Below are 14625 nucleotides of genomic sequence, written 5' to 3' on the forward strand. Positions count from 1 at the left end.
CCAACGTGGGCCGTCCCTCCGCCTCTGAACCCTGTTACTTGCCCAGTTTCTGTTGGGCTGGGCTCGCCCTGGTAGGTCGAAGGTGCCTGCTCAGCAGTCAGGGATGTGGCCGCTCCGATGGGGGAAGGGGGTTCATTTTCCCAGAGTTGGGAGAGATGCCCCTCAGGGCTCTGAGGCCAAGCCTGGGAGTGGAGTGGCCGGGCCTGCAGCCAGCGCCCCCCTCGGGATCCCTCTGGCCCTCTGGAGGGCTGCAGCCGTGAAGCGGGGGCTCCCCTGAGTGCTTGCCGGGCGCACAGTTCTCGCTTTCTCCCCAAAGTCTGGCAATTGCGGCTGAAGCGACTGTGAGCCCCAGTCAGCCCTGGAACGTTGCTACAAGAAGGGTGATAACGTCAGAACCTCGCAACGCGGGCGGCGGGCGGGGCCGGGGGCAGGGCCTCCGCGGCGGTGGGCGGGGCCGGGGGCAGGGCTTCCTCGGGCCGGGCCAGCCATGGCAGAGGACGCGGTGGGGGCGGAGTTTTGCCTCTCCGCGCTCTATATAAGCGGCCAGGGGAAGCGGTTGCGCGCTGCTCGTGACCTTCAGTGTGCCAGATTCAGCACAATGGCGCCCTCCAGGAAGTTCTTCGTTGGGGGGAACTGGAAGATGAACGGGCGGAAGAACAATCTGGGGGAGCTCATCAACACTCTGAACGCGGCCAAGGTGCCGGCCGACACCGGTGAGCCTTGGCCAGGGAGGGCCGGGGTGGGAGGGCCGGCGTGGCGGCACCCTCTCCCGAGCTCTCTTAGCCGGTGTCCGCGTGGCCCTGCGTGCACGGCTGGGGACCAGGGCTGTCGGGGTCCGGGCCTTGGCCCCGCGGCCGCAGGACCCGGGGTGTGTCGACGCGGAAAGGCGGGGCCGCATCTCACGGTGCCCTCGGCTGTGGGTCGTCGGGAGGATGGTTGCCCCGGGGCGCGGACGGGGGCTGCACCCGCCGAGAGCCGGGGATGGAAGCGGAGCCCAGCCCCTGCGGGCGATCGGGAGAGACCGGCGGCAGCCCGGTGTGTGTGGGAGGAGGCTGAGTACGGGCTTAAGCTGCCCTCTAGGCGCGGGCTTCGTGCGCCGCCGCACGTAGCCCGAGACTCCTCCCCGCGCCTTTCCTGGGCGGCCGAGTGGCTTTGGCCTCCTGAGCTACCGCTCTGACCCTTTCCCCTCGGCGGCCTGCATGACTCCTGCCTTCCGCGGAAGGGGCTGAGCCATTTGGGAGTGAAGAGCGATCCTACCGCTTTCTCCAGCCTGGAAACGGGAAAGCGCAAGGCCTCTATGAGCCAGGCGACTCGCTGCCACCCTCGGCAGAGTGCAGTCCTCAGCCCTTCCCCCCTCCCACGCACCTAAGTCACAGAACCCCGGGTCTGATCAAGAGGCATCCCCTTCTGGTTTATTACTCCCAAAGACGCCAGTACAAACCCCAGGAGTTGGCCCCTTCTGCTTTTGCTAAAAACCCTTGCCTGGCCCGCTTCCGAAGGTGGGGATGGGCCATTTTAGAAGGGAGGCGGGGTCGGACCCCAGAGAATGCTGAGTCTAGGAGGTGCCCAGGCCCAGAATAGCCTGGGGAAATCGGAGCCACAGCTGTTAAAAGAGCAGAGGGCAGGGCAAGGGCCATCGCCTCTCAGGGGTACCTGGAAGGCTCAAAGAGTTGGATCCAGGCCCAGCCTGAGCTGCAGAGTGGACAGAGATTATCGTGCTGGTGTGAAAAAGGGCAAAAGCAGAAATAAGAAAGTGGTTAAGGCTAGGGGGCTCCCGAGCACTGGATGGGGTCTGGGGAATGAAGGCTTCCTGTGACCTCGTCCCCTCTGTCACCGTCTCATCCTCAGAGGTGGTTTGCGCACCCCCCACCGTCTACATTGACTTCGCCCGGCAGAAGCTAGATCCCAAGATTGCAGTGGCTGCGCAGAACTGCTACAAAGTGGCTAACGGGGCCTTTACGGGGGAGATCAGGTGACATGTGGGTGGGTGGTGGACGCAGCCCTCATTATTCTCATGAAGGGGAAAGCGACAGGGTGGGCTCCCTGCTGAACCGTGGCTTGTTCTCTTCCTTTAGCCCTGGCATGATCAAAGACTGTGGAGCCACGTGGGTGGTCCTGGGGCACTCGGAGAGAAGGCACGTCTTTGGGGAGTCAGATGAGGTTAGTAACCAGGAGAGGAGATAAGAGATGGCTTATCCCAAGACAGGTGTCTGACCAAGTCTGTTCCTCAACAGCTGATTGGGCAGAAGGTGGCTCACGCCCTGGCAGAGGGACTTGGAGTAATCGCCTGCATTGGGGAGAAGCTAGATGAGAGGGAAGCTGGCATCACTGAGAAGGTCGTTTTCGAGCAAACCAAGGTCATCGCAGGTATCTCTGGAGAAAGGGACCTTTGAGCCTAGCCAGGGCTACGGAGGCGCAGAGGGTGGGGTCAGATGCCCTGCAGCCTGACTTGGTCCCCAGGCTGATGCAGGAAAGGGGAGGGTGAGAACCCTGTATCCTTATCACTTCCGCTCCTGCCCCGATGGTATAGATGCCACTTGGAGTTCCTCTAGCGGCCGCCAGGGGGCAGTAGGCCACCGTCACTCATTCCCTGGGGAAACAGCTGGCTATCTCCTTCCTGTTCACCCTTTCACCTGTGATCTCTGTCCCACAGATAATGTGAAGGACTGGGGCAAGGTCGTCCTGGCCTATGAGCCTGTGTGGGCCATTGGTACTGGCAAGACTGCGACACCCCAACAGGTAACCAAGCCCAGGAGCCCTACCCTCATCTCCCCTGCCTTGGTAGAACTGGACAGTCACAGAGACCACCTGGGCCAACCCCTCATTTAAAAGACAGGAGAGGGGAGGGGGAAGGGTAAGCTGGGACGAAGTGAGAGAGTGGCGTGGACTTACATACACTACCAAATGTAAAATAGCTAGCTAGTGGGAAGCAGCCGCATAGCACAGGGAGGTCAGCTCAGTGCTTTGTGACCACCTAGAGGGGCGGGAGGGAGGGAGACGCAAGAGGGAAGAGATATGGGGATATATGTATATGTATAGCTGATTCACTTTGTTATAAAGCAGAAACTGACACACCATTGTAAAGCAATTATACTCCAATAAAGGTGTTAATAAAAAAATAAAAACTAAAAATAAGTAAAAATAAAAGACAGGAGAAAAGAGAGTGACATGTCAAAGGACATCCATTCCAGGACCTGGGTGGGATCGAAGCCCCGGTGTTCTATCTCAGATCCCAGGGTTCTTGTCCCAAAACCACACTGCCTGTCTACACTGGTGCACAGGGTTTTTGCCCCTTTGAGTGAAAGTCTTAGTCTAGCTTCTTGTTCTAGGCCCAGGAAGTACACGAAAAGCTCCGGGGATGGCTTAAGTCCAACATCTCTGATGCAGTGGCTCACAGCACCCGCATCATTTATGGGGGTAAGTGAGTTTGGTTCCAGCCAGAGGTGGAGTGGGCTGAGAACCCGATTGAGTCCTTCTTCGACATGGAGTACCCCCTCCCATCCCTGACCTCTCCCCCTCTCTTCTCCCTTCCCAGGTTCTGTGACTGGGGCAACCTGCAAGGAGCTGGCAAGCCAGCCTGACGTGGATGGCTTCCTTGTGGGGGGCGCTTCCCTCAAGCCTGAATTCGTGGACATCATCAATGCCAAACATTAAGCCCTGCCCGTCTCTGCTACCCTTCCTGCTGAGACAGGGACTAGGTAGCTCAGAAGCCCAGTAACTACTGCCCCCCGACCTTCACACGTGCTTCTGATGGTGTCACCTGCTGCCTCTTGTGGCCTAATCCAAAGTGTACCTCTTCCTTTACCGTTTACACCCTACCCTGTAATGGTTGGGACCAGGCCACTCCCGCTTCCACTTACTGTATCAGTTGGAACTCAACCTGTCACCAAGGTGGCTTTAGCTTGGCTGAGAGGTGGGAGGGGTGTTTGCTTATGGGTCCCCTCAGTCCCCAGTGAAGGCAGGAGCAAGAACCCGTCCTGTCCCATCTCACGCCATGAGATCGGGCTGAGAGAAAGCCCTGTCCTCTGCTGAGGCCGGGGTGCTGCTCCCTCCCACGGTGCCGATGCCTGTGTGTGTTGTGTCTGTGAGCAGTCCTGCGTGTGTGGGAAATAAACACCTGGCACTAAGCCTTGGGGTGTGTCCTTCTTCACTGAACTTGTCCAGATCATCTTTTTCCCTTCTGAGGCAGCCACGGGACCCTTGTGCAAAACAAACAAACAAACAAACAAAAACCACACAGGTTTCTACAGCAGCACATCTCTTCCAACTTTTACTTGCAGTGTACCAGGCTGCCGCAGCCTTGAGTAACAGCTCCCTCCCTTCCACCCTCTGGGTGGCCCTGGGGCTGTGGTGCTCCCCAGAGCTTGGGGTGGGGTGGGACCCAGCCTCACCTGCTTCAGGCAGCTGGTCTAGGCCAGCAGGGGGTGGGTCAAGGCCCCAGTGCAATCCGTGGTATCACGGGGGTCACCGGTAGAGCAGGTAGCGCTTCATGGCGGGGGGCAAGGGCAGAGCAGAAACGTGGCCTGGCCGCGTATCCCCCAGGGCGTGGCGCACACACAGGCGGCTCAGGTGCAGAAGGGAGTGTGGCTCGGCTGGGAGAGAGAATGAGGGAAGGTAAGTACGGGTGCGGCCACCAGCCAGACATCATCAAACCACGGGCTCCTGCCCAGAGTCCCTTCTGTTTCCCTGCTGCAAGTCTGCTCCCACCTCGGTTCAGGGGAGGTCTAAGGTGCCCCGAAGTTCTGCATCTGCTCTTGTGGCGGACGCATCATGGGTCTCACACGTCCCCGGTTGGAGTTAGGGTGAAGCTCTAAGTAAGGCCCTCTAAGCAACAGGCCGAGGCGACTGTGACTGTGGAGCTGGCCCAGGCTTGGAGTCCAGAGAGGCCCCAGAGCTGGGGCTGAGGAGATGAAAGGAAGGGTGGCCCTCCTCCACTCTACAATAGCTCCCATGGGCTACGGGGGAGAGGCAGCCACCCTCTGCTGCAGACTCGGCAACTGCACAACAGTTAAGTCCGCTCAGTCCCAAGGCCCTGCCTCCTTCACTGCTCTTCCAGGTGCCTGGACCTCAACGGCTCCTTCCTGGGGTTCGACTGAGGAAGCAGGTATGTGTCAGAGTCAGAGCCCAGTGAGCCGGGTACACACCCCGGGCGCCTGGCACCGCCAGTCCTCTTCCTCTGGGACTTGTACACCGAGCCCAGGACAAATCTAACCCTTTGCACCTCTGGCTCCAGGGGCTGATCCCCTGTGAAGCTCTAATTCCCACAGTGCTCCACTGCATTCCGAGGGTTCACCTCTCACTAGCAAGTTACTTTCCCAAGCCTTACTTTTACCTCTATGGCTGTTAGGAAGATTGAGTTAGGTAACAGCTGTGAAGACTCTTAGCCATTCCTGGCACTGAACAGGGGTAGGAGACGGGTCAGATGAAGGCCAGTTCCCTCTGCTCTTGTAAGGCGTTGAGCTTCCATCCCAAAACCACAGACCCCAGTGGCAGAATTTACTCTCCCCACACCTGCCCCAGGCCTCACCTCTCCTTTCGCCCAGGTAGCTGATGCGGACCTGGCACTGGCCCCAGACAGCGCTTACTGCTGGATAGAGGGTCCTGCCCTTCAGTCCGCGGAAGGCCGGCCCCAAGTAGGTGCCCCTAATAGCGTAGCCCAGAGTTCCCTCCTCCATATCCAGAACCACCAGCAGCCTCTCCGGCACCTCCAGCTGCTCACCCTGAGGTCCGGCTGGATACCGGGGGGCCTCGGGCCCCTTGCTCTGATGGTACAGCTGCCCGCGCCCAAGGTCCCAGCCCCACGAATCGCTGTTGCTGCCCAGCAGCGCCGCATAGTGGTCAGCCTGCAGCGGCGCGAGGGCCGTGGCCACGCACACCACAGCGTGGGTGCCCCTCTGCTCCCGGGGCCAGCTGATCTCCCAGGCGTGCAAGCCCCTCGAGTAGCCCCTCTTACCCCGGGCCCCATCAGTGCTCTGGGCCACGGGCCGCCGTTCAAAGCACAGCCCCCCTTCCTTGACCTCGATGTTCTCTGAGCAGTCCTTGGGGTTCCAGCCGTGGCGCCGTTGGGCCCCCAGGTCAGGCGGGGGAGCCGAGAGCAGCTCCTCTAAGCCCTCGGGACAAGACAGGTCAGGGTACAGGGCCTGCGGGCTGTGGGTGCTGCTGCCGCCGCCCCCTGCCGAGGCTGTCTGGCCCATGGAGATGAGGAGCTGGAGAACTCCCCTAAAGAGGCTTGCTGGGGCGTCTCTCTTCTGAAAGTCGAGCTCCCGGTCGGGATCGACCCGGAGAGGAGTTGGGAGAGAAGAGTGTGTGAAGCGAGGGATCCTGGAGGGGACTCCTCACCCAGGCGCCCCATCCTTTCCCCAGGTTTGCTCACCGCCCCGCTCCTCCCTCTTTGCTCCCCCAAAGCTCCCAGGCCCATCACTACCTTGCCCTCACCCACCTGTCCCGGTCTCTCGGGACTCGCGAGGTCGCCGCCTTTCGGCCTGTCGAGGGACCTTCCCCCACGCGCGCCCCGCACCCCTGTCACCGCCCTCGAACCTCGCAGGGCTTCCCGTGCCGGGAGGTCGCAGGCCCTCCGGAACAGCCCAGCCTAAAGTGCCCGCGGCGCCGGGCGAAGACCATCGGCCTCTTCCGCCGCCAACACCTCCCCCAGGCCCCGCCCCGCCCCGAGGCCCCGCCCCCACGGCCCCTCCGGGCGGTTAACTCTCTCGTCGTCGTCTCGGGTCGCGCTCCGCCCCGAGACCGCGCCCCCGCGGGGCCCCTCGGGGAACGGCTAACACTCGGCTTCGGCCTGGGCCGCTGGGGGCACGTAGCGTGTAGAGCCCATTCCCGGGCGGTAAACCTCTGGTCACAGTCCCAGGCCGCTCCTCGCCCCGAGGCCCCGCCCCCGCGAGGAGGCGGGCCGGGCGCTTAAATCTTACCAGGCTTCCTAGGAGTCCGCTCCTGGCCGCCCAAGCTGGGGTTTAACCCTTTCGTGGTATCATCGCTTTGGAGGTCTGTTCTCCACCGTCAAGAACTTTGAGCCTCCTGGGCCAGCAGTTCCTGAGCCCCTAGGGATATGGGACAGGAGGTCAAGGAAGGGCTTCCATTGTGGTGACATCTATTTCCGAGTCCTGGTGATTCTGGGTCACTGTCACTGCGCTGATCTTTTTCTGACCCGGGTTGTGAGTCAGTCTGCTCTGTGCCTGAGGTTCTGAACTCTTGAGTTTCTGGCGCTGAACGGTAGGCGTCATGGGTCTGCGTGCTGTTCTAGCCTTCATCCTACCCGTCAATCCATTCCTGAGCTGTCAGCCTCATCTGGTAGAGTGTGTGGATAAGACCTTGGTTGTGAGTGAAGCTATACCACTATAATTAGTTCTCTGACCTTGGAGAGGTTGCCAGACTTCTCTAAACCTGTTTTCTCTTACGTAAAATGGGAATAATGATGGTACTTACCTCACAGGGTTGTTGTGGAGTTGAGATAATCCAGGTGAAGCACTTAGCACAGAGTCTGCTAGATAGTTTGTACTCACTAAGCATAGCTATTCCTGTTTCCTTAACATTTACTAAGTGCCCACTTTATAGAGAGGCAATATAATATTAGTAGTAAATGATGCCAGCTGTGGAGCCAGGCTGACTGGGTGTGAACACCTGAAGGCCCGTATGCGGGGGAACTTGGGCACATTTATTAACCTCCTCATGCCTGTTTCTCCCTCTGTAAAATGGAGATACTATTGGTATCTACTGCATAGGTTCTAGTGAGGATTCAGTGAGGTTCTATATATACGTAAAGCACTTAGTTTCTGGTTCAAATTTAATCATTTGTGCTGAGCTCTGAGGATTAAGCAGGGAATCTTCAAGGAAGTTACAAGGACATTTATGAAACAATTTATCGTGCGGTAGATAAAATTCTGGATATCCAGAAAGTACTATAGGAGTTAAAAGGATGGGACTCCTAACCAGAGATCAAGCAGTTCAGAAAGGAAAGTGTCCTGGAGGAGATGACACTGGGCTGAATCTTTTTTTTTTCTTTAGTATTTATTTATTTATTTTTTATTTAGGCTGCCTGGGGTCTTAGTTGTGGCACACTGGCTCTTAGCTGCAGCATGTGGACTTCTTAGTTGCGGCATGCATGCGGGACCTAGTTCTCCCACCAGGGATCGAACCTAGGCCCCCTGTGGGAGCGTGAAGTCTTACCCACTGGACCACCAGGAAAGTCCTTGGGCTGAATCTTTAAGAATGACAAGAGGGATTCCCTGGTGGCGCAGTGGTTGAGCGTCTGCCTGCCGATGCAGAGGACGCAGGTTCGCGCCCCGGTCCGGGAGGATCCCACGTGCCGCGGAGCGGCTGGGCCGCTGAGCCTGAGTCATGGCCGCTGAGCCTGCGCGTCCGGAGCCTGTGCTTCGCAACGGGAGAGGCCACAGCAGTGAGGGGCCCGCATACCGCAAAAAAAAAAAAAAGAATGACAAGAAATTTGCCTGAGAGGTAGTTCTGCAGGACTGGAGGTTGGATTAGAGCTGCTGCATGAATAAGACATCAGACTGAGAGGTCAACATGAAAATAAAACAGAAGCGGTAGCTGGGTTTGGGGAACTTGGAAGATTTCAGGGTTGCTGCAGCGTGAGACGCAAGCCTAGGGGAGTCGGTGTGAGATCAGGAGGGCTTGCAGGCCAAGTTAAGAATGCAAATGTTACCCTGTAGGACAGATGGGTAATGGGGGAGCCACGTAGGAGAGAGGCGGGAGAGGAACATGGTCAGAAACTTCTTTTAGAAAAAGCATCCCGGCAGCAGTGGAGCGGCACAGGTGACAAGTGTTGAGAGCCTGGAACAGGGCAGTCAAAATAAGGATGAAAAGGGCTTCCCTGGTGGCGCAGTGGTTGAGAGTCCGCCTGCTGATGTAGGGGACACGGGTTCGTGCCCCGGTCTGGGAGGATCCCACATGCTGCAGAGCGGCTGGGCCCGTGAGCCATGGCCGTTGAGCCTGCGCATCTGGAGCCTGTGTTCCGCAGCGGGAGAGGCCACAACAGTGAGCGGCCCGCGTACCGCAAAAAAAAAAAAAAAAAGATGAAAAGAATTCAAGAAACACTGATGAAACTGCAAGAGCTGGTGACTGATTAGATGCTGAGGCCAGGTAAAAGAGAGAGAGAGAAAGGGAAGTTTTCTAGCCTGGAAGACTTTTTTGGAAGGTGATGCCACGAGAAGACGGAGATGACAGAAAGAGGAGCCGATGGGAGCAGGGGCAGGAGGGTGGGAGAGAGAGATGGTGAGTTCACTTTAGGACGTGTTTTTGAGGTGCCTGAGCAACAACCCAATAGAACCATCCAGAACACGCTTGACAGTGGCAGGTCTGGAAAAGAAAAAGAAAATGGCAGGGCTGGAGGGGGCAGTGAGAGGCCTGGACTGGAGATATAAATTTGGGAGGTGTATCAGCCTTCAGCCAGGAGTTGAACTATGAGAACAAGAGGAGCCCTGGAGGAAATGTGTAGAGTGAGGAGAGGGTCAAGGAGGACACAGCACAGCAGACAATTCAGGTTTGATTACATACATGATTTTTTGGGTCATCGGCAATTTTAGTGAGAGAGTGCGTGTGGATTGTGGAAAGTGGGTGTCCAGGCTGAAGGCGCTGAACTGGCACCTCCTGTGTGTCAGGCACTGTGCTACACGCTTCACATTTTTAGGGGATAGAGAGTCGGCAGAGGTAAGGTGACAGGTTTGTCTCAGAGTTAAAATTACCCTTGAAAATACCTTACCCCATCTATTAGGTACAGCATATGTTAGTTTCAGGTAAAATACAATACATGGCAGTACACATATAATGATGTACAGAATAACATTTTACATTGTTTTAATTAAAGGGAAAGAAGAAAGCATATTAAAAAGAAGGATGTGGGGACTTCCCTGGCAGTCCAGCGGTTAAGACTCCGTGCTTCCACTGCAGGGGGCACGGGTTCAATCCCTGATCCAGGAACTAAGGTTCCACATGCTGCAAGGCGTGGCAAAAAAAAAAAGTGGGGGCGGCGGGAGCACTGGGATTTTTACCTCTGTAGAACTTTCTGGCTTTATTAAACAGACTGCTACACTGCCACCAGGAGAGAAGAAGAAAGAGGTGGTCACAAGGTCATTAGTTGCTACCAAACCAGGGCCTTGTGTTTCTAGTTTGGAACTTTAATGGCAATTGGGCATTTCCCCATCAGAAGATACCAGCCTCATTATATTCTGGAAGCTAGCCCTTTGCCCAATACTTCTTTTTAGTAGCTCTGGGTGGCTTTTGCTTCCTGTTCCTCCACTGACACAGCCTCATCAACAGTTTGAACGTTTTTGGTTTCTAAAACTGTTATGCCATCCTTGGCTGGTTTCGAAATCCTTCCATCCCAAGGCTGTCTTCTCTGGCAGGAGGTGTGAACTGTGACTTGAGACCAAGAGCTTTTCTTTTTCCTTTTCTGCCATGTATGGCCATTGTGAGGCACATACTTCTGCTTCATTTCTTCCAGGAATAAGTTTAGTGCTTTTAAAGATTTATCACATGTACTTTGCTGTCACTTTAACAGTTACAGAACTTGATGACCTGGCTTCACGAAATCTGTTGAACCTTGATTGCACATGTGGTTTTTTAAAAAATAAATTTTATTTATTTATTTATTTATTTATGGCTGCTGCACGCCAGCTTTCTCTAGTAGCGGCGAGGGGGCTACTCTTCGTTGTGGTGCGCGGTTATCTAACTGCAGTGGCTTCTCTTGTTCCGGAGCACGGGCTCTAGGCGCACGGGCTTCAGTAGTTGTGGCTCGTCGGCTCAGTAGTTGTGGCTCACAGGCTCTAGAGGGCAGGCTCAGTAGTTGTGGCGCACAGGCTTAGTTGCTCCGCCCAGGAAGATGTAGGATCTACCTGGACCAGGGCTTGAACCCGTGTCCCCTGCATTGGCAGGTGGATTCTTAACCACTGCGCCACCAGGGAAGACCCACATGTGATTTCTTGAGATCATACTCATGTGCCACGTTGGAGATGGACACACTGCCCCTCCTTAAGTAAGCTCATTTTTCTTCCAGCATGGGAAGGGATATCTGTTTCTTTGGTTGGGCGCCAGATGAAATGGTTAGACTGCCTTCAAGTGGGTCGTGTTATGCGGAAAAGAGGCACCTTAAAACACTGGAATCTAGCTTAAAAAGCAAAACTAGAACCCAGCCTCCCAAAAAACACACAATGAGAGGCTGAGAACCAGCTAAGAGCACAAAGTCCAGTCTCCCGCCTCCTCCCGCTCGCATGGAACGGTGGCTGGAGACCTTCCGCCCTATTTAATCTGAGAATCGTTGGGCTCACGTTAAGGGTGACTACGATGAAACCCCACCACATCTCATTTAATCCCCACAACGAAGACGGCCCAATGTTTACAGATTCACAAAGCGAGGCTCCGAAAGGTTAAACGACTTCTCTGTGACTAGATCTGGTAAACGGCAGCAACGGGGCTCAAGAAATGAGAAGCCACTACGCCAAATCCCCGGGCGGGGACGAAATGGCGACTGCAGGAAACGCGCCCTGAAGCAGACGCGACACCCGCGGTACCGCCCGGGCGCCGGCTACGTAACCGCGGCGCTGCGGGAGGCGGGACATGCTGACTCCCCGGAGTGGCGGTCACGTGCGCGGTTACGTGCGCAGGCGCGGCAGACGGGCCGCCCGAGTGGCTCGCGCGCCTCCCAGCGGCCGCAGCGGTGACGCGGTCTCCGCCCCGCCCCGCCCGCCGCAGAGGGCCGCCGTGGGCCTGCAAGCTCCCGCCCCCGCTCACCTCCTTCCGGCGCCGGCGTTTGCGTCTGGAACATTCTGCGCCGGAACAAAGGCCCCAGGGCGGAAGTGAGGGCCGCTGAGGGGCGGCTGTAGCTCCGGGTTCCACTGGAGTGTAGAAGGAACAGTGCTTCAGCAGATCTGCTAATAGAGGCTGATGGAGTTTATCTGCGTTTGAAGGGCTTCCTTCCTCCATCACTCAAAAAAGCGTCCTTACTTCCCCATCTCTCTCCTCTTCCCACGGTCAGCGTAGTTCTGTCTAGGGACCCTCCACAGGAGACAGTATTTGTGTTCACCTGGGAGGAGTAGGAGACACCCAGGTTATTCTAGAAACTGCAGGGGAAAGGAGCACGCCTACAAAACCCACTCCCTCTTAAACTCTGCCCGCCTAGATCAGCCAGTCATCAAAAGTCTTACTTGCCAAATCGAATGCCCCTTTGTTTATCATTGCTAATTTTTAAAAGACTGACTTTAAGTTTTTCTAGTTTTTCTCCACCTTTATATCCTTCAGGGCCTTCACTTCCTTCTAGTGAATCCTAAGTGGGGCTAGCTCCCTGGCTTGTCCTTTGTTCACTCATTAGTGATTCACAAAGTGGAGGGAGGAGCTAAAGGCATTTCATCTATACAGCAAATCCAAATTGAGGGCAGGAAGTTCTTAATTACTTTGAAAAATCACATTTAGGGCTTCCCTGGTGGCGCAGTGGTTGAGAATCCACCTGCTGATGCAGGGGACACGGGTACGTGCCCTGGTCCGGGAAGATCCCACATGCCGCGGAGTGTCTGGGCCCGTGAGCCATGGCCGCTGAGCCTGCGCGTCCAGAGCCTGTGCTCCGCAGCGGGAGAGGCCACAACAGTGAGAGGCCCGCGTACTGAAAAAAAAAAAAATCACGTTTAATACTCATTCTGCAAGTATTTATTGAGCACTTACTATGTGGCATGCACTGGGCCTGGGCGGTGGGGATGCAGAGCAAAACTGAAGGTCTGTTGGAGATAGAAGATCAGAATCTGACATAGAAGTACTTGATGACATTTGGAAAGGAAAAAACTCGATCCACAAATGCAGGTATAAAGACAAATTGTGTTTGCTGCCATCAAGGAAAAGCAGGGCCCGGTAAGAGGGAATCCTAATTTAGATTATGGTTAAGAATGGCATTTCTGGACTTCTCTGGTGGCGCAGTGGTTAAGAATCCGCCTTCCAATGCAGGGGATACGGGTTCGAGCCCTGGTCCAGGAAGATCCCACATACCGTGGAGCAACTAAGCCTGTGTGCCACAACTACTGAGCCTGCGCTCTAGAGCCCTCGAGCCACAACTGTTGAGTCTGCAAGCCACAACTACTGAAGCCCGCGCGCCTAGAACCCGTGCCCTGCAACAAGAGAAGCCATCGCAATGAGAAGCCCATGCACCGCAACAAAGAGTAGCGCCCGCTCGCCGCAACTAGAGAAAGCCCACATGCAGCAATGAAGACCCAAGGCAGCCAAACATAAATAAATAAATTAATTAAAGAAAAAGAAAAGGAGAATGGCCTTTCTGAGAAGGCCTAGAAGACCTCAGGGTGTAACCGAGCAGGACCCTGTGGGCCTCTCTGGGACAGACCCCTCCCACATAGCCTCTGTTTTATAGCTTCTCTCCAAAGTACCTAGATGATAGTATCTGATGCACATTTCCTGAGTTGTTTCATAGATGCTAGAACCACCACCAAGTGGAAAAAATTAACCGCTTGATGGCCATGAGCACATAGCCTACTGGTGCCTAAGGACTGATAATGTTAACCCCTGTGACACGGGCCTGTTACCCCAACATTCAGAAAATTGTGCACGAGCTGATCACATACACTGGGACTCCCCCTCCCTCACCTGGCCTTTAAAATTGCTTTGCTGAAACCCATGGGAAGTTTCAGTGTCTTAAGCGTCTTAAGCACCAGCTGCCCTGGGCTGCTCTCTGGCAGCCCTGCAATAAACACTGGATTTTCCTTCACCACAACCTGGTGTCATTAGATTGGCTTTACTGTGCGTGGGCAAGCAGATCCAAGTTTGGTTCAGTATCAAGGTGTTAGTTAAGAGTTCCACACAAAAGAAAAGAATATAAGTGAAAGCCACAAGAAGAAGGGAGTTAGGTGGGAGAAGGAACTGAAACAGAGGGAAGGGGGCAGAGCACAACCTTTAAAAGAATGATGTAGCCATAGGACATGACAAAAACTGGTTAGAACCAACCAGGTCCAAGATGGCAGAAGTTTCGACTTCCAGTGGACCGTGAGCCTCATTATATGCTCATTGTAATATGTTAGCATGCTAAATGACACACCCAACAGCACCATGACAGTTCTGAGGCTGTAAAGGCCAAAGAGTGGGCAGTGGCCCAGTTCCTGGAAATCCCCACCCCTTCCCCGAAATAGTTGGAATAATCCTCCCATTCATTAGCCTATGAAATTACCCAGTCCATAAAAACTAACCACCCCCATATTTCAGGGCCTCTCGCCTTCCACACTTTGTCTCTGGAGTGTGTTTCTCTCTAAATAAGTCCACTTCTTACCTATCACTTTGTCTCTCACTGAATTCTTTTTGCCATGAGACATCAAGAACCTGAGTTCATTAAGTCCTGAGGCCAGGTGTGTGATCTCAATGAAAAAACCGTGGGTTCAAGTCCCAATCTGGGTTGCACGGTTTCAGAACTGGCCCTATGACCCAAGTGTGGCTGGAGCTCAATAGCAAAGGTCAGACCTTGCTGGGCTTGCTACAGAACACAAGTTCACGTACCCAATGCATGGTGAGGCCAAACAAACCAAAATGCTGGAGTTTGGAGCAAAGAAAGGTTTATTGCAGGGCCAAGCAAGGAGAACAGGTGGCCAGGGCTCAAAAACCCAGGACTTCCTGATG

General features: G+C 55.2%; 2 protein-coding genes across 3 annotated transcripts; one reads left to right on the forward strand and one right to left on the reverse strand.

Moving 5' to 3' along the window:
* Window positions 1-551: 551 nt before the first annotated feature.
* On the forward strand, window positions 552-3752 carry TPI1 (triosephosphate isomerase 1). Its single transcript, XM_060112871.1, has 7 exons — window positions 552-713; window positions 1849-1972; window positions 2076-2160; window positions 2235-2367; window positions 2654-2739; window positions 3330-3417; window positions 3536-3752. Exons 1-7 carry the CDS (start codon window positions 599-601, stop codon window positions 3652-3654), a joined length of 750 nt encoding a protein of 249 aa, XP_059968854.1. The 5' UTR covers window positions 552-598; the 3' UTR covers window positions 3655-3752.
* On the reverse strand, window positions 3113-6332 carry SPSB2 (splA/ryanodine receptor domain and SOCS box containing 2). 2 transcript variants are annotated; one of them, XR_009533797.1, is made up of 3 exons: window positions 5528-6332; window positions 4392-4592; window positions 3113-4199 (listed from the first exon to the last, which is right to left on the reverse strand). XR_009533797.1 is itself a non-coding variant. In XM_060112872.1 (2 exons), exons 1-2 carry the CDS (start codon window positions 6192-6194, stop codon window positions 4465-4467), a joined length of 795 nt encoding a protein of 264 aa, XP_059968855.1. In that variant the 5' UTR covers window positions 6195-6332; the 3' UTR covers window positions 4280-4464. The 2 variants fall into 2 exon arrangements, 1 of the variants encoding a protein (XP_059968855.1); XM_060112872.1 differs by lacking the exon at window positions 3113-4199 and having other exon boundaries at window positions 4280-4592.
* Between the last annotated feature and the right edge of the window lie 8293 nt (window positions 6333-14625).

Source organism: Mesoplodon densirostris, chromosome 11, assembly GCF_025265405.1.
Source record: "Mesoplodon densirostris isolate mMesDen1 chromosome 11, mMesDen1 primary haplotype, whole genome shotgun sequence".
In the NCBI taxonomy this organism is placed as follows: Eukaryota; Metazoa; Chordata; class Mammalia; order Artiodactyla; family Ziphiidae; genus Mesoplodon; species Mesoplodon densirostris.

Excerpts from the sequence above, each read along its gene's own strand:
- TPI1 (XM_060112871.1), top strand. The coding sequence starts at position 599 with ATGGCGCCCTCCAGGAAGTTCTTCGTTGGGGGGAACTGGAAGATGAAC. Across the intron at positions 714-1,848 it reads CAAGGTGCCGGCCGACACCG|AGGTGGTTTGCGCACCCCCC; the intron begins GTGAGCCTTGGC and ends TCTCATCCTCAG. Across the intron at positions 2,368-2,653 it reads GCAAACCAAGGTCATCGCAG|ATAATGTGAAGGACTGGGGC; the intron begins GTATCTCTGGAG and ends TCTGTCCCACAG.
- SPSB2 (XM_060112872.1), bottom strand. The coding sequence starts at position 6,194 with ATGGGCCAGACAGCCTCGGCAGGGGGCGGCGGCAGCAGCACCCACAGC. Across the intron at positions 4,593-5,527 it reads CTACCTGGGCGAAAGGAGAG|CCGAGCCACACTCCCTTCTG; the intron begins GTGAGGCCTGGG and ends TCTCTCTCCCAG.